The sequence below is a fragment of the Melopsittacus undulatus genome, chromosome Z (assembly GCF_012275295.1).
Source record: "Melopsittacus undulatus isolate bMelUnd1 chromosome Z, bMelUnd1.mat.Z, whole genome shotgun sequence".
NCBI classification, from domain to species: Eukaryota; Metazoa; Chordata; class Aves; order Psittaciformes; family Psittaculidae; genus Melopsittacus; species Melopsittacus undulatus.
In genome coordinates this window covers 82,165,956-82,187,746 of record NC_047557.1, presented here as the reverse complement: position 1 = coordinate 82,187,746, position 21,791 = coordinate 82,165,956, and the positions used below count along the sequence as shown (strand labels likewise).

The 21,791-nt window shown below is 53.4% G+C and overlaps 3 protein-coding genes across 6 annotated transcripts; 1 reads left to right on the top strand and 2 right to left on the bottom strand.

Moving 5' to 3' along the window:
* Positions 1-274: 274 nt before the first annotated feature.
* ACD (ACD shelterin complex subunit and telomerase recruitment factor) lies at positions 275-8,323 on the bottom strand. The gene is made up of 14 exons (XM_031051903.1): positions 8,172-8,323; positions 7,322-7,451; positions 6,005-6,129; positions 5,284-5,374; positions 5,025-5,104; positions 4,807-4,851; positions 3,867-3,901; positions 3,334-3,497; positions 3,064-3,151; positions 2,873-2,953; positions 2,351-2,449; positions 1,445-2,151; positions 1,017-1,090; positions 275-823 (listed from the first exon to the last, which is right to left on the bottom strand). The coding sequence occupies exons 1-14, from the start codon at positions 8,321-8,323 to the stop codon at positions 760-762; spliced, it is 1,935 nt and encodes a 644-aa protein (XP_030907763.1). The 3' UTR covers positions 275-759.
* A 2,625-nt stretch (positions 8,324-10,948) lies between these two features.
* On the top strand, positions 10,949-13,193 carry LOC101877346 (C-factor-like). 2 transcript variants are annotated; one of them, XM_034073161.1, is made up of 6 exons: positions 10,962-11,280; positions 11,629-11,680; positions 11,867-12,054; positions 12,310-12,468; positions 12,592-12,711; positions 12,995-13,193. In XM_034073161.1, exons 1-6 carry the CDS (start codon positions 11,134-11,136, stop codon positions 13,106-13,108), a joined length of 780 nt encoding a protein of 259 aa, XP_033929052.1. In that variant the 5' UTR covers positions 10,962-11,133; the 3' UTR covers positions 13,109-13,193. The 2 variants fall into 2 exon arrangements, with proteins under 2 accessions (XP_033929053.1, XP_033929052.1); XM_034073162.1 differs by lacking the exon at positions 12,592-12,711 and having other exon boundaries at positions 10,949-11,280.
* Positions 13,194-13,570: 377 nt separating this feature from the next.
* LOC101872526 (C-factor-like) lies at positions 13,571-19,824 on the bottom strand. Of its 3 annotated transcripts, none has more exons than XM_005152423.2 (6): positions 19,643-19,824; positions 19,122-19,173; positions 15,902-16,089; positions 15,358-15,516; positions 14,999-15,109; positions 13,571-13,879 (listed from the first exon to the last, which is right to left on the bottom strand). In XM_005152423.2, exons 1-6 carry the CDS (start codon positions 19,784-19,786, stop codon positions 13,766-13,768), a joined length of 768 nt encoding a protein of 255 aa, XP_005152480.1. In that variant the 5' UTR covers positions 19,787-19,824; the 3' UTR covers positions 13,571-13,765. The 3 variants fall into 3 exon arrangements, with proteins under 3 accessions (XP_005152480.1, XP_030907638.1, XP_030907639.1); XM_031051778.1 differs by having other exon boundaries at positions 15,902-16,092; positions 19,643-19,819; XM_031051779.1 differs by lacking the exon at positions 14,999-15,109 and having other exon boundaries at positions 15,902-16,092; positions 19,643-19,819.
* Between the last annotated feature and the right edge of the window lie 1,967 nt (positions 19,825-21,791).

The window sequence follows — 21,791 nt, the reverse complement described above, 5'->3', positions numbered from 1 at the left end:
CTTTCACCACCACAGCCCCAACCCCACCAGGTACCAGCCCTTCAAGACGCAGGTTTCCATCAGCGGGACCATGACCCACAGCATTCCAGCATGCAGCCCAGCGCCAGCCCCACAGCTCTCCCGATGGCACCAGCAGTATCCCAACACCCAAGCAGCTTTCTCCTGTGTTGACCTCCGCTCTGGACCAAACGCATTCCTTACACGGATGTTTACGACAAAGCAGAAAGATGCTTCTTTTTTGTTTAGTTTTTTTGCCTTTTTAATACAAGAGCTGTGTATTTAAAAAATATACAATTTTTATTTTTCATTTCTACAGCATAACCCTGTGGGGTATTTTTTGTAATGAACAGTGCAGGACCCTATGGAAACCAACCAATAAAACATCCGAACTCCCTTGCTGCCTTTGGAGCAGGGATCAGATTGTGGGGCTGACAAACACAGCCCTGCTCCTGTGGCAGTGTGTCACCATTTGTCCCCATTTGCTGTGCCAGGGAGTTCTGAAAGGATGGAGAGGGTGAAGTGGGAGAAGGGAGCCAGCAACCCTGAATGGATGCTTTCCCCGCTTCTTCAGCACTGAGGGTGCTGGCCTTTGACATGTTATGTTCCCAGAACCTCTACAGCCAGTCTCTGCAGTCAGGCCAACCCACTCAGTGGTCCCTTTGGGGACAGGGTTCTGTTGTTCCTCCATCCTTCCTCCAATTGCTCTTCAAGTTAGCAACCTTAACTTGAACCAGTGAAGAAAGGAAGGACAGGCTGGGCTCAGGAATCCACATCCTTCTCCATCAGGATCCAGCAAGCCCACTCCAGCGTCACCTTTGAGATCCTGTGAAACCACAGCGGGGGAGTCAGGGTGAGAATGGACCCAGCTGGGGACATGCCACCACGCACCAGGGCAGCCCAGCAATAAAGGGTAAGGCAGAATGTGGGGACCTGCCACAGGGATGCAAGTGGCACTGCCTGCATGCCATGGGACCAACCGTGGTGGGGACAAGGGATGGCCACACTGTGTTACTGACCCGATAGATCTTATCTGCTCACAGGGCCCAGGGCTTGGTGCCTCATATTTGTACTGAAGTGGCTTCTCATTGCACTGCAGGAGTGAAGGGGAGGGTGAGGCTGGTCACAAAGCCCAGAGAACAACCACACATCCCAGGAAAACCCTTAATCATTTCCTGCTCTTCCAATCTTACTTTACCCAGAGAGCTGGAAGACCCTCCAGCAAGTGTTGAATTCCACCCAGCTCGGGCTCAATCACATCCTCACCCAGTGCCTCACCTCCTCCCATAGGGTTGTGGCCGCCATATATTGGCAATACCTGCCTTCAACTCCCCATCCTCAAAAGCCAGGTGAGGAAAGGGCTTTGGGGATGGATCCCAGCAATAGGGGCGACCCAGAGAACCTCCCCAGGCTCCCTCCTCCCCAGGGAACCCAACCTCATCTTTACCGGCTGCAGAGCTTTGTGCTGCTCTGCCTGGGAGCTGGGGCCACTCTCTACAGCTGCTTCCTCCTCCATCTTCTCAGAGAGCTCCTTTACATGCTGCAGCCCTGCCTCCTCTTTTCTGCTCTTCTTAGCACTCTGTGTGCTCACGGGCTTCAGCCTAATGCCCACCTCTCTCCTCTTGCACCGAGGGGCACGACGGGGATGCTGCTGCTTATGGTGGGCTGGCTGTGTTTGGCCATTTCCTTCCAGCAGCTTCCTCCTGGCACCCACAGCACCTCCTCCGAGGAACCTGACACAATCCTGACCATGCTCCAATGTATCTGGAGGGAAAGCGGTGACACTGGAGCCTGCCTGCTTCTTGTGAGGCATCCCTTCAGTCAGGGCTTGCAACTGGCTGCTGGGCAAGATGGTAGTAACTGGAGAAGGAGGTGTTGGTGTTGCCTCAGAGCTCCCCAAAACCTGTGGTCCTTGGGCAGCATTGGGGGCATCACAAGCTGCCTCCATGGCTGATGGTGCCTGTGTGGTGCTGGTCTTCACCCGATTGGCATTGCCATAGTTGCCAAGCAGGGGAGAGGAGGTCTGCACTGGCACTCCTGGTGACCTGCCCTCAGAGGAGTCCTGGCTACACAGTTCCAGTATGTCCAGGATTTTGCTGTCAGCAGCCACATCTTGCTTGGTCTTCAATGGAGGGTCTTGTGGAAGTGTCTTCTCTGGTAAAGAGTAAATGCATGGTCAGCTTGGACAGGAGGACACTGGAGCTCAAGAATACAGGCACAGGCCAATGGGGACACTACAGTACTACTTTTTAGCCAGAGAAAGCAAGGCAGCATCCAGGATGAACTACAGGGTCACCCAGGGAGAGTTGGTGTCTCGGGCCAGCAGGGTAGGCTGGGCAACATAGGGACTCACCACCTGAACAGCTCATGGTCAAACATACTGGAGGGAGCCTGTCCCACGGGGTGTCCATAGATCCCTCCAGGCTCTCCGACAAGGCTGTTGACACGACAGCTGCAATAATGAAGCTGGGGGTTGACTTCAGCAAAGAAATTTGTCTTGGCCCACTCCCAGCCCTGTGGTGGCTACAAAGAACTGTGCTTGAGCTCCTGCAGGTCCTTCTGCAGCAAAGCTTGCTGACATAAGCCTGTCCTGGTGATGAACCAAGCTCCTGCACTTGGGCAGGAGACTTGTCTTCTGTGATGGCATCAAAGGGATAAAATCACTCATGCTCACAGCACAACAAACCGAAGCTGCTCAGCTCAGGAGGCTGCAGGAATGGGACCATTCCCTCAAGGCAGGACTGGGAATCCTGGTCTGTCAAAGACCTGGCCATGCCAGTACCTCCTCTGCTCAGTCCAAGGAGAAAATGGGCTGAGCCAACTGCAGAGGAAACTACACAGAGACTGGATGGGACAGAGAAGTCTCACTACTCACAGCTGGGTTGGGATATGACACTCAGCTCAGACGGCCCTATACTGCCATCACCACTCTCCCTGGGAGTTGCTTCACTTGTCTCTGCAATGAAAAGGACATTGATGGTCATATCCCAGAGTCAGAGGAAAGGGAGTCATCTCCCGAATGAACTGCCCACCCACGTATCCTGCAGAAGAAGCCACTGCACTGACCTGCCCTGGAAGAATCACAAGCAACTGCCCCCTCCTCAGGAGGGACCACCAGGATATTGGCTGGGACTATGAAGGTGTCCTCGCCCTGCTGAAATGAGACACACTGCATGGTTCTCTCTGGGCAGCTCACTTGGGACAAAGGAGCCCACCCATAACTGGCAGCTGAGCCCACCTCTCTGTTCAACAACCCTCCAGCTCTGCCCTCTCACCCTTCCAGAGCACCACGAGCTGTCACAGCGCTGCTTCAGGTGTCACAGCAGCCAGACTCACCCCTTGCTTGCGCACTGCCTCCCACTGCGTGACAGGAACCTCGTCCTTCCCTGTTGCTGGCATCATCTTGGGCACCCCTAAATCCAGGCATACCTCAGCACTTTCCTTCAAATCTTCCAGATGGTTTTGTCTTATGGCATCTATCAGCTGAGAGAGGGATGACTCTGGAACAAGAACACATGAACATCAGTGGAGAAGACACCTTAACTCAGGCAAGGCTCTCTTGCAACTGCTTTTAGTCTGCTGTATGACTGCTGTGGGCACTGAAACCTGGTGAAACACAAATTTCTGCATTTCCTTTGCTTCTAGAAACTCCCACCTTTCTCTATGCAGGTCCTGGCACAGCAGAAGGTGTGCAATGGCCCACACTGCTTTAGCTGTCAGAACCATCTTGAACTGCTTTATGGTTAGCAACATTGCCTTGTGAGATCTGGTCAGGTTAGTGCTACCCTTGTCTAACAGGGACCAAGGTAAGTAAAGCACAGAGCCCCACTAGGGACCCAGAACACCACACACCCCCCACTACCCTTTACCTGAGCTGGGGTTGTCACTTTCAGCAAGACTCCTCCTGCAGTAAGACAACAAAACCAGGTTAGGGCTGAGCACATGCAGGCCAAACAGCCCTCTGAAGCTCTAACAGATCAAACACCCTGGCTTGGGAGAAGCAGCTTGTGGAAGCAATGGATTCCCCACTGTGTGCTGGATCTGGCCACCAGTCTTTGCTCAGGAATCCCATCAGGATTTCCCAAGAATCCCCATCAGGAAGCCTTGCTCCTGAAGATAGAGTGAGACTTGTTCCTGGAGAAAAGAAGCTGCATGGAAAGCTCGTAGCACCCTTTCAGTGTCTGCAGAGAGCCTACAAAGATGGTGGAGAGGGACTGCAGCAACAGGACAAGGGGTGATAGGTTTACACTTAAACAGGGGAGATTTAGGGTGGATACAAGGAAGTTCTTCCCTGTGAGGGTGGTGAGGCACTAGCACAGATTGTCCAGAGTTGTGGCTGCCCCATCCCTGGCAGTGTTCAAGGCCTGGCTGGACAGGGCTTGGAGCAACCTGGTCTAGTGGAAGGTGTCCCTGCCCATGGCAGGGGGTTGGAACTGTATGAGCTTTAAAGTCCCTTCCAACCCAAACCAGTCCGGGTTTATGATTCTACAATGGAGACCTCTGTGGATCTCCAGAGTTGGGTCTCCAAGCATGAAGACTGAGCTGTGTGGGGCTCACCTACCCGGCCATGCGGCCCACAGCTGATAGGAGCAAGTGTCCTACAGGTGTTTCTTCCCAGCTCAGAGGAAGAGGCTGGGGATGGACAGCCCTCCACATGGTCTACTTGGCTCCATCACATCCTGTGCTAGGTTGTTCAGCAGCTGCCATAAACTAAACCTGCCCTTGCCAGGCTGCAAAAGCCTCAGCCGGAGCCATGCTCTTGTCATGGTACCTGGACATGCTCCCCAGCAGTGGCAAGCCCATACTTACAGCCAGAGCTTCTTTACCTTCTGCATCACAGAGGGCTCCTTGTTCCTGCAGGAAGAGAGAAGCCAGTTACCAATTCCTTCTGATTTGCCATCTCCTTCACAGCTTGCAATGGAGATAATTCCTCTTTCAAATAGCAGGAACTCCCCACCACAACCAGGTCACAACATGACTCCCAGAGTGTTGAAGAAGCCCCCCTGGAGCCAAGCTCCCCACTGTACCCGTCAGATGACTCCAACCTCAGCATCTCTATGGGCAGCACAATGAACTTCTGGACCCGGAGGTAGAACTCACAGTCCTCCTGAAGGGAAAACAGAGCCCATGAGGCACCTGCAGTCCCAGCCCTGCTCCCTCCTGCCCCAGCTCAGGAGAGAGAAAAAAGGCCACCCATCATCTCCCTCCATCTCCTTGGAGCAGCTTAAAGCAGATAAGCGTGCAGGAAGCCAGGAATAAGTTGCTTCCACTCATCAGAGCACTCACCGGCCTGACTTCCTCCTGGAAACACACTGTGTACTTCTGCAAGATGACAATTCTGCAAATGAGGCTGGAAAGTTTGATTTGCGTGTGGGTGCTAGAAAAAGAGCAAAGCAGGAACATCTTGGAGAGATGAAGAATGGAGCTGGATCACCCAGACACACAGAGGGGCTCCCCCAGCAGTTACACCAACCACACCAGAGCATGGATGAGACAATTAGATAGGGGTTGCACTACATGAGCTTTGAAGGTCCCTTCCAACCCAGACTATTCTAGGATTCTGTGCTGGAACACACCCCAGCATGAGCATCAAGGACCAAGGGCTCTGGCACCTGCAATTTATTTCTTGCTGCTTACCTTTGGCTCTGCTACCAGCAACCCAGAGTCTAGTGGTGTCCAACTGGGGAAACTGCTGAAGAAGCAGCCCAAGCTCCCATGTTAATGCTTTGGTTCCTTTCACAAAATCCACAGGCTCTTTAGCTCTTTCTAATCACATCTACATGTGCATCGAAGCTTCTGTCATCAACCCCTGCCCATCCCAGCCCACCAAAACCAGAGCACCAAGCATCAGTCTTCTAATTTCCAACCCCTGGCAGCTCTTTCATGCAGACTTCCCACCCTGTGATTACTTTAGCTTAACACAACTGAAACAAGGCCAGGCATAAGCCCCACTACCAGCTGTGGAGAACCAGTGTCCCAGCCACAGCCTAGGCATGGTGGAACCCACTTTTTCTCTGACTGCAGAGCTTCAGCTGCAATGATCACACGGATGTAGTAGGACCCATCTGAGACCTGCAGGACAGCATCTTGGACAGCCTCAGGCTGGCCTGGCACAGCTGAGTCATGTAAAACCTATGAAGAGATTGAGGAAGGGAGAAAAAGAAATGTCACTTACATACTACCCTGTGAACAAGGACAGAACACACAAGCCTGGCTGAAAGTCTAGAGTCTTAGGAAGGAAGGTCACCATCTACTATGGAGCCAAATGTTTTTTACCCAAACCAGTAGCAAGAATCCAGGCAAAAAGGCTCTGGGCAGGCTGGGGACACGTGCTCTTCTGTGGAGCACAGGGAGACAGAGAGCAGCAGTAAACAGTAGTATCACAACAGCTGTTCCCTTCTTCTGAATGGTGTAGCAACCCTGAGCCTGTATTAAACAATGTCCATGCTGAGTCAAAACAACCCCTGAGGGAAGCACTAAACTGCTCCTCCAGGTCTCATACCTGCCTCTTCTATGAGCTGGGAGCTGTGGATCAGTACTGGCCTGTCCCAGTCCCTCCAGCAATGGACTTCTCCTGGTACCTGCCTACAGTTTGGTCACAGACATCACATACATCATCCACCTGACTGGTGATGCTGGAATATGATGCACAAAGAGGGGACATGAAAAGCCATGTACCAAGAGTGCCACCTTCATTTATAAATGGTGTGCATATATTCCTTCATAGCTTTCCACCAAGCTAAAAACACTAATCCATCATAGAATCATACAGTCCCAGACTGGTTTGGGGTGGAAGGGACCAAGCTCATCCAACTCCAACCCCCTGCCACAGGCAAGGGTACCTTCCACTAGAGCAGGTTGCTCCAAGCCCTGTCCAACCTGGCCTTGAACACTGCCAGGGATGGAGCAGCCACAGCTTCTCTGGGGAACCTGTGCCAGGGCCTCAGCACCCTCACAGGGAAGAACTTCTTCTACCTCATGTTACTCACTGTCAGAGCTACCCATCAATTGGCATGGTACAAGGAAGGACAGGATGCAAAGAAGGAGAGGAGGAAGGCAAGGCAGCCTGTGAGTGTGAGGCTAGGATGAAAGATGAGCTTGGAGACCACAGACATTTTGGATGAAAGCAGGTCATACTTACCAGAGGTGCAGAAGTTAGAGAAAGCTGCCAAAAATGGGCAAATCAAAGCTCCTACAACTGAAAATGAGGGACTCTGAGGAGGAAGGGTCACCTAAACAGCAACCAAACCAGGAACCACTGAACACTTCCAGGAATTTGGATTTCAGATGCTGTTGCAGCACTTTAGTCCCTCTCAGTACTCACCTGCAGGACCTGCCCAGCCAGGAGATTATCACTGAGATCCATCTGTTCGTAATTCAAGAGCAGGTTGTTGACCCAAGGGTCCAGCATGTAGACTTTATGAGAAGCCATATTCTTGTTCTCATACACAAACCTGAGACACAAGGGAAGAGGCACAAAATCATCAGAGCAGGACACAACAAAGCTCCATCATCCCAGTAGTGATTTTGCACCTCAATTACAGCCACAACCCCAAGGAATGGCTCCAATCTAGCCCCCAGCTCCCTGCTACTCCGCGAGGACACCCATCCGAAGGAAGCTGTGCCGTTGAAGAACTGGGTTGACTGATGAATAGGGCTGTAAGTAAATAACTTCAAGGACATTAGGCTTTGTCAGCTTCGACAAGTTTTGCCGTAACTGCCTGGTGGTTACTGATATGACAACGATCCTAAAATGAAGAAATAATCACCGGGGTCCCAAAGCCCACTACCACATTTTAGTGCGCATGTGGGAGGGATTCTCTAGGAGTATGATGTAATGTATGTACTCTAATGAATACGTGTATTTAAGGACAATACAATCACAGCCTCCTTGACGCTCGGATGAGGCCCGCTAGGAGCGACTCTCTCCCGTGTCTCCCGCGCACAGTACAGCACTCCTGCTTGTCAACTTCAACTTTGCTGGTGAGCTCCTGCAGAGTTCTCCGGATCACGGTGACGATGTGCTGCCGTGGGCACGCTGGTCATGCAGCACCCGCTCACAGCCTTCCACCGCCCAGGTCAGGGCAGCTGGTTTCCCATCTGTCCCCATACAGCCGATCACCCTCCCCAGCAGCTATCCTGCTGTGCCCAGAGCTCACCGCTCACTGTCCTACCTGCGGGAGGGGCAGTGCACATGCTGTGCTGCAGGAGGGCACGGGCAGGGTTGGGGAGCTCCTCCCGGCTCCCCCAGCACCGCCGGTGCCACTGCCCTCTGCGCCAAATCCAACCCGGGCCGCGGTCCGGGGACAGGAAAAGGTGCCGGCATCCGGGGCGGGGCGGCTCCTATCGCGCCACTTCCCCTTCCGGAGCCCCGCCCCTTGCCTGGGCCATCCGCACCCACATCCGGATGGGCGGCCGAGTTGTAAGCCTCGTCCGCGTGCGCATATCCCTGTTTGTGGAATACAGCTCACTCCTCTAAACAAGATAACAGGGTTTATTGAGGGACAGGCAATAAAGCAAAAGCAGCAGCACTGGGTGTATGACTGTAGCCAGAGGCACAAGTGATTAGGATTTGTTACAGGTTTATATACTTTCGCTATTGCATTAGTCATATTCATAATTCCCACGTATAGGCGGGGAATATTATAACTAGCTCCAGGAACTTACTATCATCAGTCTTCTCCTCTTGGCGTCTGCACGCTGCTCTCTGGTGATCGTGGGCAGGGGTCTTGAGGATGCAGTAAGCAGTCTTCCTCATGGGAGCAGGAGTCTTCAAGATGAAGTAAGCAGTCTTCCTCGCATTGTGCTTTTCACCTTTGGCACAGTTGGATGCCGCAGTAATCACACAGCTAACTAAAACCAGCCATATCTGTAATTAGTCTGGTAGCTGGCAAAGATTTAAAACAGTGTGACCTTTCTGCAAAATGGGCAGACGAGTATCCCAAGCTAGAGGATGCTCGGGAAGCTCTGTCTCTAACTCATAAGTAGAAGAATGGTGTGAAATAACTCATTCATGTTCAAGTGGGGTCACTAAATCCTGTTATCCCACCACAGACTTACAACACAAACATTGTTCTTTATCTTTGTCCTCAGTTAAGCTAAAAGTACTTTAAAACTGTTTTCCAGGCACTACCTTTTCTAGTATCAGTGTGTGTGTGTGTGTCCCACACACTTTTCTTTTACCTTTACAAATTCTTTTGCTGTGTGATTCCTATTTTGCTCAAGACTTCTGGCCATTTTCAACTTGTTGCCTAATCTTCTGTCTTTAGCAAGTTTTGTTTCTGTTACTGCCAACTCATACAGTTATATCCACACAGCAACACCTATGATTTGTGAAAGCCAATACATTTATGTGTTTATCACACCATTCATGTCTGCATCCCCATCACTGTCCCTGTTTATAACCCTATCCCCATCTATATCCTCAACTTTATCCACACCCCCATTCCTGTCTGCATACCTAGCCCTGCCCATATCTGCATCCCCAACTCCATCACCGTTCCTATTCCCATTCCTATTTGCATTCCCAAACCTATCCCCATCTGCATCCCCATCTCCATCCACATCTGCATCTCCATCCTTGTCTACATCCCCAGGAGTATCCCCATCCTTATTTGCATTCCCAGCTCTTAACAGCACCTGCACCACCATCCACATTCCCAACCCCACCCCTACCTCTATTCATATTTGCATCCACAACCAGATCTACATCTTCAACTCCATCCCCATCCCCGTTCCCATCCCTCTCTATCCACAGCCCCAGCACACAGCAGGCTCCCCATGCTCTTTCAGGCTTTTCCTGGGCACACACCCTCTTTTCCCTGTTATTTTGTCTGACATTCTGTTGCCACTTCCCAATCGATGGCTCACATGTGATGCCAAACCACCTCTGCAGCACTCTGTGTTTTCACATTCCTTCCCTCTGCTCTGGCTTTGACAGTGCTAAGCAGCCCCAGGCTCTCCCCAGGTGGCCCTACACGGTCACCTGCCTGCTCTGCTGCTAGTAATAGTCTTAATGGACCTAGAGAACATCTCCTAACTAGCTTAAAATATCTGCTGAGAAGTTATGGATGTTCCATCTCTGGCAGTGTTCAAGGCCAGGCTGCACAGGGCTTGGAGCAAGCTGCTCTAGTGGAAAGTGTCCTTGCCTGTGGCAGGGTTTGGAACTGGGTGAGTTTTGAGGTCCCTTCCCAGCCAAACCAGTCTGGGATTCTGTGATTCTGCTATTACAAATGGTCTTTGCAGAGTCTGAGAGCAGGAACCACCATGGGATGCTCATGGACATTCATCAGCATGTGGAGACATGCATGTGGTGCTTCTCCACTTACTTTAAGCACAGCAGGAGCTCATGGTGGATCTTCAGGCCTGTCCTGACACTCCTGTACTCCTAGTCAGATATTTTCCTTGGAAAGCAGCTGAGAAATCAGTCCATCACTGCCTCACTGCTGCAGGAATGAGCTGGGACTACCCTGGGATTGGGTATCTCTCATCTCCTGTGTGTGCCCTGGAGGAGGAAACTGAATTTTATCCTTCTATGAGCTTTACCATGGAAATACTACAGCTGTGATAGGGCAGACCCTCAGGGGTTTCTCTGGAGGGTTTCCAGGCAGTGCTGGTGGGGTGCTGGTTTCTTCAACCAGAACCCCACCACTAGGGTGAAGGGACATTCCCCTGTCCCAACTGCTCCATCCCAACCCTGCCTTTGGTGTTCCACAAGTTAAGGCCAACAAAGTGCAGTGTGTGGGGTCAGCATGTCCACTCTTGCCTTGCTGACATGGGGCAAGGGGAGGGACAGAGCCTTGTGTCCCGTGAAGGATGGTGGCAATGGGAAGGGGCATCTTGTCACAGGAAGGGAGGATGTGTGGTGGTGCAGGGAAGGTACAAAGGGCAGCTCTCCAGGTATCCTGCCCAGGGCACTCCCTGCCTGGGCAGGATACTCGTCTCCTGTGTCATTCCTTGGCTGCTGGGAAAGGTGGATCATGGGTATGGACGGTGGCCAAAAAATCTGGGGTACAGGCTGAGAATTTCCTACAGGCAAGGGCTGATGCAAGCCCTCATGGGAAAATGTGAGGTAACCCAGTAGCAAAAAGCAACTGCGGAGTTGGGGTGAGAGCAACACGGTAGCGACAAAGCAGCATGGCAGGGCTTCGGATCCACTCGGTGCTGGTGACTGGGGCCAACCGGGGCATCGGCCTGGGGCTGGTCCAGCACTTCCTGGGGATGCCAACACCCCCCCAGTGGGTCTTTGCAGCCTGTCGGGCCCCGACGGGGCAGCGGGCGCAGGTGAAGCTGGGCTGGACGCGGTGGGTGCTGCCAGGGGCAGGAGCTGGGGACAGGGCACATGCTGGAGCAGGCAGGGGCTTTGCCAGGAAGGGCTCCAGCACTGATGGCACAGGGCAGGGGTGGGACACGGTGGCACCGGCCGTGCATGGGATGTGCCGAGGGGACAGTGGCCCCTGGTGCAAGCAGGAGGCACGGAGCGCTCCCCATCTGTCGGCAGGAGCTGGAGCAGGGAGCTGGGTGCTCCCAGGAGCAGGGATGGAGCCACAGCAGCAAGAACTGCTGGGGAAGGCTGAGCCTGTGCGCAGCCTCTCCTGCCCTTCCATGCCCACACGACCCCCTCTCCTGCAGGAGCTGCAGCGTTTGGCCTCCAAGCACCGCAACCTGGTCATCATTCCGCTCGGTAGGTGCCCTGAGCCGATCCCTGCCCGGGTCCCCTCTCTGCCCAGCACCACAGACCTGGGGAGTGCCCTGGTGCTGTGCACACCGGGAGCCCAGAGCCGGGAGGCAGCCGTTCCCCTGGGAACACCAGTGCTGCCATCTCCAAGCCAGAATGTGAGGGACTGAGCTCCTTGTGTTGGCTCTGCAGAAGTCACCGACCCTGCCAGCATCAAGGCAGCTGCAGCCCAAGTCGGGGAGCACTTGGGGGGCTCGGGGCTCACCCTCCTCATCAACAACGCGGGAATGGTGATATTGAATGCACTTGATAATGAGACGATGGAGGACATGACCCGCGTTTACACCACCAACACGATTGGGCCCCTGTTGATGGGCCAGGTGAGACCCTCACCCGAGCTGAGCTGTCCCTGGGCAGCACCAAAGACTGGTGGGAGGGGTCCTGCCTCTGCTACACAGGATGAGAAGCTCATGGAGCTGCGGGCTGGAGCACAGGAGCTGGAGCCTGGTGGGCTGGGGCAGTGGGAAGAGGAGGAAGGATGCTCCAGTGCTGGTGCCAGCACCGACCACTGTGGAAGGAGCTGGTCCTGTCCCCTGTGCCACTTCCATGTGTGCTCTTTTCTCTTTTCCCTGCAGGTCTTCCTGCCCTTGCTGAAGGAGGCTGCCCAGGGCAGCCCTGGATCACCCCTGAGCTGCAGCAGGGCAGCCATCATCAACGTGTCCAGTCACGGAGGCTCCATCTCTTCTCCTGCTGGTTGGGATCTAATGCAGATTGTCTCATACCGCTGCAGCAAGGTACCACCATGATGTGCTCGGGACAGATTTGCTTCCCCTGCCCTGTCCCTGCCATGAGGTCTGCATGTGACCCCTTGCCAACATCCTTGTTCTCCACTGCCGTCCCTGCCCTGTCTGCTGCAGGCTGCTCTGAACATGCTGACCAAGTGCCAGTCCTTGAGGTACAAGGAAGATGGTATCCTCTGCGTTGCTCTCCACCCTGGATGGGTGCAAACCGACATGGGGAGCTCTGCTGGACACATGGTAGGAGTTTCACCATGGCTGGTCCACCAGAGACACTGTGCTCATTCTCCATGGGAGGAAGCTGCTGCCCTGAGCTCCTGACCATGACCTCCCTGCCTGTTCCATCGCTGCCGGGGCATCTCCCCCTGCTGTTGTCCTGGGTGCCTGATTCCCCCATCCTCTCAGCTCTCTGCTCAGTGCCCTGCTGGTGGCTTTCCTTTGTCCCTGAGCAGCAACTTCCCTGCTCCAGGGCAGCCTTAGCCAGGTCTCAGGCATGGGCTGACCCTCCTCCTCTGCCCCACAGCCCCCGGTGACAGTGGATGAGAGCGTGCAAGGGATGCTGAAGGTCCTCTCCTCCCTCTCTGAGAAGGACACCGGCACCTTCCTGGACTGGGAAGGGAATGGTGTTTCCTGGTGAGACGCCAGCCCAGATCCCGGTAGTGGGGCAGTGTGCTGCTGCTCTCACCCACCCCACATCCTCAATAAATACTTGCCAAGAGCCACCAGCTTTGCTGTCCACTGCCAGCTCTATGGGGCAGCCCTTTCCCAGGTGCCCAAATCCTTATCCTGGTGTGTGGCCGTGCCCACCCAGCCCACAGCTGTCCCTTGTGTCTGGCAACGGAACTGGGGCAGAGCCCCTGCCCCAGGAGGAGAGAGATCTTCAGAGCATCCATGGGGCTGTTTTTCCCTCTACCCAGTTGTGGGGCATCCCAGGGTTGTGTGTACCCTGCCTGAGGTCCCCAAGGGGCTGTGGGTCACAAGGACCAGCTGCCTTCTCCACTCAGCTGGGAGATGCTTTGGTAGGACAGACGGACACACAGTGCTCAGGCAGTTGGTGGGGAGGTTGAGGCTGGCGATGCAAAGAAAAAACAAAGAGGCATCAGCTCCCAGTGTTTACAGAGGTGGGGGTCACAGGGGGACAGCAGGGCCACGCACGGGTGGGGAAGGGATGAGAAGTTGTTTCCCACACCCTTCCCATCTCACTGGCATGAGGGTAAGCAGAGTGACCGTGCAGAGGGATGAGCTGGCAAGCAGGAGGCCACAGCATGGGCAAGACACAACAGTCATCTTCTTGTCACCAAGGCAGGCTGTTCCCTTCCCAGTCGAGAAAGGCTCCGGAATTGTCCTGCGAGAGGCTGGCCAGCACGGTCAGGATGCCCCGCACACTGTGCTCCACCATCAGCGGTGCCTGCAGAGGGGACAAGGTGCAGCATCAATGCCATGAGCCATGCCCAGCATGGAAAGCAGCCAGCCTTCAGAGATGACCTTTAGAGAAGCTGCATGGAGACCTCAGAGCAGCTTTCTAGTATGTGAAGGGGGCTGCAAAGATGCTAGAGAGGGACTCTTCATTAGGGACTGTAGGGATAGGACAAGTGGGAATGGGTTTAAACTTAAACAGGGGAGATTAGGCAGAAGTTCTTCCCTGTGAGGGTGCTGAGGCCCTGGCACAGGTTGCCCAGAGAAGCTGTGGCTGCCCCATCCCTGGCAGCTTGGATGGGGCTTGGAGCAGCCTGGTCTAGTGGAAGGTGTCCCTGCCTGTGGTAGAGGGCTGGAAGTGGGTGAGCTTTAAGGTCCCTTCCAGTTCAAACCATTCTGTGCTCCTGACAGACGCTTCTTGAACTCGCTAACAAAAGCTGCCTGGAGGTTGATGCCTGGGATCCTGTTTCAGCAGGTGGGTGAGGTAAATGTCAGGGCTGCTTCTGCAAGGAAGGATAAATCCTCGTGTGCATTCTCAGCTGCACAAGGACCTTGTGTACTCACAGCCCAGTGATGCTTCAGACAGGCAGTGCTCTGAAGGAGATGTGGTTTTGGGTATTCTTAGAGCTAGGGAGGCTTTGTGGTGAGCTGGAAAACTAAAGGTGTCCTCGGATCTCCAGTAGTGTCACCATCATCTCTTAAACACTGTGGCTCAGCCCACCACTGACAAGCGGGGCATGAAGGATGCTGCAGTGTGTGTTTGGTTTGGCTTTGTTTTAACTGCTCTAGTGGAAGGTGTCCCTGCCTGTGGCAGGGGCTTGGAACTGGATTTGCTTTAAGGTCCTTTCCAACCCAAACCATTCTATGATTCTATGAGACGGGACCAGCACCCATAGTGCTCATGGGGGTATTTTCTTTACTGCCATCCCCCTGCTCTTTGTGCTGGGTTGGGGGAACAGGGCTAGTTATCCACTTGGCACACTGTATCTTGCTGCCTGTCTGCACCAGGAGATGGTCCCGGCAGCTCACAGCATCACACAACATCCCAAAGTGTTTGAGAGTTGGAGGCACACTGGGGATCTTGTTGACCCTCCCCTGCACAGCCCGGTACCTTCTCCGTTCCCATGTCAGTCTTCACCCAGCCAGGATGGATGGCTGTGCACAAGATCCCCTTGTCCTGGAGCTCTGCAGCCAAGCACCTTGTCACCATGTTCTGGGCAGCCTGGAAGAGGCAGTGCCACGCCAGCATGACCTGGGATATGGGTGGGCTGGAAGGGAGACTTTTCCCAGCCACAAGGTGGGAAATGGGACCTGGCCCTGGGGTACAGCATTGGCACAACCCCCTTGAAAGGCTCAGTCCTGGGTCCTGCTGTCTCGGTCTCCAAGCTGACATTTGGAGAACCAGGTGTGTGACCCCTCCATGTGCCCTGGGCATGCAGAGCATCCCCAGCACCGTCCCCAGCTCCTCACCTTACTGGCACGGTATGGGTACATGGGGTCCTGGTGCACACCAAGGCACAGCCCGATGGAGCCCAGCTTGGTAGAGATGTTGATGATGGCAGCCCTGCTGCAGCTCAGCCCCTCCTGCCCCGAGCCGTTTGCTGCCTTCTCCAGAAGCGGCAGAAATTCCTTGCCAAAGACACGGATGCTATGTTAACATGGGACAAGCCTCGAGCTTGAGGAACACCCTGGAGATCTCTGTTGCAGACTACAGGAAAGAAACCCCCAGCAGAGGTGCAAGGGAAGGGGAGGATGCCCCAAGGAGGGTGCAGGCTCAAGCGTTTCCCTTCCCCAAGGAAAGAGCAGGCAGGAGCTCCAGACAGGGAGAAGCAGAGCATTGGAGATGCAGGGGATAGGCTGAGCTGCCTCCCTGCTCCTCCAGGTGGGTAGATGAGACCCACAGTCCTGGTCTTGCCCCATCAGTTCTACTCATTTGAGAGAGCCAGAACCCACCAGCTGAGGCCACCTTTGCCATGAAGAACATCTCCCCAAGCAGGAGAAACCCAAAAGGTACCTTTGCAACCTGGAGTGGCCCAATGGCATTGGTGGCAAACACAGAGAGCATCTCCTGGGAATTCAGGGAGTGCAGCGTGGCATGCGAGCTGACACCCGCATTGTTGATGAGCAGGTTCAAGCCCTGGTCCTTCAGATAAGACCCCACAGCCCACACGGCTCCACGGATGCTGGGCAAGTTCACAGTGTCTGCTGGGGCAGAAAGCAAAGTGGAGAAGAGCTCCAGTGGTTCAGCTTCCAGTGCCTAAAGGGGTTGCAAGAAAGCTGGAGAGGGGCTTTGGACAAGGGCCTGTAGGGACAGGACAAGGGGGAATGGCTTTAACCTGACAGAGGGGAGATTGAGATGAGCTCTTAGGCAGAAGTTCTTCCCTGTGAGGGTGCTGAGGCCCTGGCACAGGTTGCCCAGAGAAGCTGTGGCTGCTCCATCCCTGACAGTGTTCAAGGCCAGGCTGGATGGGGCTTGGAGCAACCTGGTCTAGTGGAAGGTGTCCCTGCCTGTGGCAGGGGTTGGAACTGGGTGAGCTTTGAGGTCCTTTCCAATGCAGACCAGGCTGGGATTCTTATTTTTTTCAGTTTTTGGGTCAGCTTTTGGGTTTACTTTCTAGTAAGTACATTCCCTCCCAGGTGCTCACCCCACTGAAGTGGCCATTGTTGATTTAAAAGGAGTCATCTAAACACCTTCAGGATCTGAAATGGACTGGTTTGACCAACATTAAACTTTATATATTGCCTTTCAATAACCCTACTACACCACCAAGCCCTTTAGAACCATGTGTATGGGCATACTGGAGTGTGTTTTTGCTCCCGTGCACATTTTACACACAGATGTTTTGAAGGTGCTAATCTGATGGGCTTGCTGTGTTGGAGAGGCAATCACAAAGATGGGTTGGTTTTTTTTTTTGGTAGCAGATTTGCCCCTGAACTACATTGCTGCTCTTCTGCTTCCACAAGACTGAATTAGCAAAGGTTTGTAAGGCTGAATACACCCCTCTTGGAGTGTTTTGTTACACTGACGAGCAACAGATTGATCTATTTTTCCTGGCAGACATTGAGGTGCTGAAGCAGGTCCAGAGAAGGGCAGCGGAGCTGGTGAAGGGCCTGGAGCACAAGTGTGGTGGGAACAGCTGAGGGAACTGGGGGGTTTAGTCTGGAGAAGAGAAGGCTCAAGGGAGACCTTATCACACTACAACTGCCTGACAGGAGGATGGAGCCAGGAGGTGGCTGGTCTCTGCTCCCAAGGAACAAGGGATAGGACAAGAGGAAAGAGCCTCAAGCTGCACCAGGGGTGGTTTAGACTGGAGATCAGGAACAGTTTCTTCCCCAAAGGGTGCTCAGGCATTGGAACAGGCTGCCCAGGGCAGTGATGGAGTCACCATCCCTGGAAGTGTTCACAGACTGTGTAGATGAGGCCCTCAGTGCCATGGTTCAGTGGTGGCCTTGGCAGTGCTGTTTGAATTTGATGATCTTAAAGGTCTTTTCCAGCCTGGTTGATTCTATGATCTTATAATTCTGACCTAGGCTGGTGTCCTTATGGTGTAAGCAAATATTTGAGTATCTTGGGACTTGCTACCACCTTGCATTGTTCGACAAGAACCCCCACAGCAGTGTCAGGAAAACATCTGGGGGGATTTTGATGAGATAATCTCCTGTGGGGCTGCTGTATGTGAGGGGATGGAGCACTGGGATTTGAGAGGATGCGCATGGCCAGGTGCAGGATATATAGTAGGGGTTTTATTAATGACTTTGGATAATGATCTGAGTTCAAGGCTCCATCACTCCACCATGCATGGGGGATCTTTCAGTTGCCTTGGTGAATGATTAACTGCTGTTTGAACTAGCTGAGTCACTGCTTCAAGGGGCCAGTAATGTGGGACGAGCATGCTTCTAGTGATAGGGTAGCCAAATTTGCTGAAGGAACAAACTTTTGTCTCCTCAAAAGAAATATGAGGATAAGGGTGAGAAAGGAAGAGAGAACAAAAGGAAGTGACAGGTCATTGGTGTCTCGGATTCAATTTTTAACTTTCCTTTCTGAAAAGTGCATTCCTGTTACTGCTTTGAAGTCAACTTTTCCTCAGGATAAAGACAGCCTGAAGCAGCTTTTTAAATACTTGTTGCTGTTGGATATTTTTTCATAGGTTTTTAGCTTATTTGGGGACTTGATGGGTAATCTGGTGTTTTAGTGAAGGTTTATTTAGTGGTCAGCCCCTTGAGATGTCCCTTTTATGCTGGCCATGCTTTGGTGAGCAAAGTAAACGTGCTCTTCCCATCACAGGTAATATTCAAGATGATATTTTTTAACACAGAGAAGGTATCATACTTTAACAATCCATTTAATAATAAAAGGGGCTGTGAGCAGCTACTGCTCTCTCAGACAGTGCTGTCTGCCTACTCAAGACACATCTGCAGGAAAACACGTTCCTCACCCTGGTGCTCTTTATCTCCCCATGTTTCACCCCAGTGCCCAAGCCCCCATCCCTGCCCAGCACCCTGGGAGCTTCCTGCCTGCAAATACCCCAACTTTGGCAACACCAAATGCTGTCCTGGCTGCCTTCCTTTTTCTGCTCCCAGTTCCCTATGCTGTCCACGTCCATTTGCTCTCCAGTGCTGCTGACAAAGGCCACTGAATCTGGCCTGTGTCCATGGGAACAACGAAAGGATGAAAGATGATCTCCCCAGCCCAGGCTCCAAACTGGAGCATGTTTCTGGGTCTGAGCATCAACCTGGGATACTGGCACCATGGCAGGACCAAATTCCCCATATGCATCCTTCAGTCTATTTCTTTTCTCCCATTTTTACTTGCCAGGAATGGCATACCAACCATGGCCATTTCCAAGAAGACCCCAAACCAACCCTACTGTTCAGGAACCATCCAGTGTGCCCTGCCTTGATTCACTTGTCAAACCTACATGTCCCAACCCAAAACCCAGTCACTGTATTTAGCATCTTTGGGAACACAGGTCATACCTTTCCCATGAATCTTGCTCAGCCAAGGTGTCCAGACCCACCTCTGCCTGTATTAAAGCCGGTTTGACCGCTTCCAGCCAGAGGACAGCTCTGTTTGAAGGGGGAAGCCTGCCCAGATGTGCACAGGCCCCTCCCCATCAGCAGGGCTGGAGCTGCCTGTCTGTCTGTGTTAAGGCAAAGGTGTCCCCAGACCCATCCCTGAAGCAAGCAGGGGGCTAGAAGCAATGTTAGGTACAAGGAGAGGGATTGCTCCATACCTAGCTGGACCAGTTTGATGCTGGGGTGCTGGGCAGCTAATTCTTGCAGAGCCTGGAAACAAAGTGATGGAGCATGAGAGGAGGTTAGAAGTGACCAGCAGCATGTCTCTGCTCCCACCCCAGCTGCCTGCTCACCCCAGCTAGAGCTGGGCCATGGTGGCTTTGCTTTTGTCAAAAAAGTGTGTGGAGCTATTCCCAGGGGTCAGGGCATCCCTGTGGGCAGGAGGGGAAGTGTATTGCTGGGCTCAGGCACTGCCCCTGTCCTGGGTGATCCCAGTATGGAGAAGGGGTTGGCTGGCCATGAGCATGGCCAGGAGGACATGGGCACCATGTCTGCTCTTCCAGCCTCATCCCACCCAGCTAGGTCAGGGATTGGGGGTTATGAGACCCCACCAGAGCAGCCTTGTCCCCACTGCCAGACTAACCCAGCCGGGGCAGCGAGCTGGCAGGGCTGCAGGGATCGCACATTCCCACCGCCTGCCCCATTCGGGACCATCCCCATGTCCCACACCTCCACTGACCTTCCCTCGCGGCCCGCCGGGGTCACGGCATGTGGCGAAGATGTGCTGCGGGGGCCGGGGGCTGGCGGCGAGCTGCCTCACCAGCTCCAGCCCGATGCCGCGGTTGGAGCCTGTCACCAGCACGCTGCGAGCCAGCGCCGCCATCCCTGCGGTGACACACACGGCCCGACTGGGAGAGGAGCCGGGCACAGCCCAGGGTGTGGCTCCGGGCGCCCATGGGGACAGGGACGATGCCAGCACCAGCCCTGGCCCCTGGCCTGCCCCAGGCACAGCCAGGGTGCGAGGGAAACCCCGCACACAGGGCTGGATGTCTCCGGCATCAGTCACCCAGTCCTCCCCCGGTAAAGCCCCAGCTCCCACAGGCACCATAACAATACCAGAATTGTCACCTCTAACAAAAGCTTGGAAAAGCACTTGGAAACACCACCAAAAAAACAGTTCCACATCGCTGTGGCTGGTGATCTTCCAGTCTGAGGGGTGAGTTGGGGATGGTTGAAGCCAGGGATGCTAATCCAAAACCCAGCCTAGGAAGCACAGGAAGAGCATTTCTGACCCTGGAAGCTCAATTGGTGTCAATGCTTTCAGGGAGAGAAGATCCTCAGCTCCCTACAGCCCTGACCAGCCGCTGCTGGGGCTCCAAACACACAGCCATTACCCTTCTCCTTCCTGGAAGACAATGCTGGATGCTCCTAAGCCTACGAGGTGCCTGCAAAGCCGAGGTTCCTGTGGCACAGACGTGTTTGGGGGCATGGATTTTCAGGAGGCAGAGGTAAGGTGTCAAAAAGAAACTCAGAACTACTATGTGAAAAGCCTCAGCTGAAACCTGAGGTTAAGGGGCGGGGGGGGGGGGGGCAGGAAAGAAGAAGTAAGTGGGGAGGGGACTGTCACACCTGGATGTGCCCAAAGGGACACATTGGTTGCCCAGCCTCACTCAGCCTGGTGGAGGGGACAGAGCTGACTATTTCCCAAGTATCTGAGTGGTTCCAGGTCAGGCAGTCACCAAAGAAATACCCATGCCAGCAGCTGGGCAATGGTGAAGGGGCTCTCACTTGGAAGATGTGTTTTCAGGGGACACAGAGCATGGAGGGCAAGCAACAGTGATGTTTCCTTTCCTCTTGGTGGGCAGATCCCATGAGAGGTAAGCATGCTGGGTGTGGATCTGGATGGTGTTAGACACAAACCCACTGTAGCAGGCATTGCTGAAGCTGGAATCAACTGCACAAGCAACTGCACTGCACAGACCTGCCCGCTCCTGCTGCTATCTGCAAGCAGCATCCAGAGCTACATTCCCATTAGGAGCCAACAGGACTGGAGTTTCCACTTTTCCTTCCAGGCTTGTTGGTACAGAGACCAAAGTAAAGTGAAGAGGGCTGCAGGCCAGCATCGAGCTGGGAAGGCAAGCAGCAAGTAACCTTTGGAAAGGGCTAACTGATGGCAACAAAGGCAAAGGACAGCAGCACAGACATACTCATGGGTCAAAAACCACTGCTTGGCCAGAAGGGATGCTTTAGGAAAGAGAGAACACCAAGCCACCAGATCCCAACACTGCAGAGGCACTTGGGGACCACTCAGGTTAGAGAGGACTCTGCTCCAAGACCTGTCAGGAGGAGCAGGGTCACCAATGACTTCAGATCAGGTTGCCCAGCAGTTGAACCAGACCTCACAAACATGCAGGGGCCCCACTGTCTTCCTGAGCTCCCTTTTGAGACAAGGAGGCAGGAAAGCACAAAATGTAATCAGTTCTAAGTAACGTTAAGTTTGATAGCTTTGTAATGGAAAATAACCGAGGTGCTTGAAGGTACTTTACATAGTTATAGGTCCTTAGGACCTTAGTACAAAAAATGTAAGAAAAGCAGAATAGAGAAACAGGACCTGAGGATAGGGAGTATCTGGGACTAATAGATGTCCAGGGTGGGAGCAGTTAAACTAACTGATAGTAGAAGGACAGGATGATTGCTATGTCCGTAATGTTATTTAAGCTGGTGCTTCAAAGACTGCCAGAAGTGATGAAGATCCTTGGAAGAAGTAAATGACCCTCAGAGGCCACCATCACATTTTTGTACGCATGTAGGAAACTTTCTGGAAAATGATGTCATTCATATGTAACCTCATGAATATGTATGTGTGCCCAGTGACTACGTAAGGATTG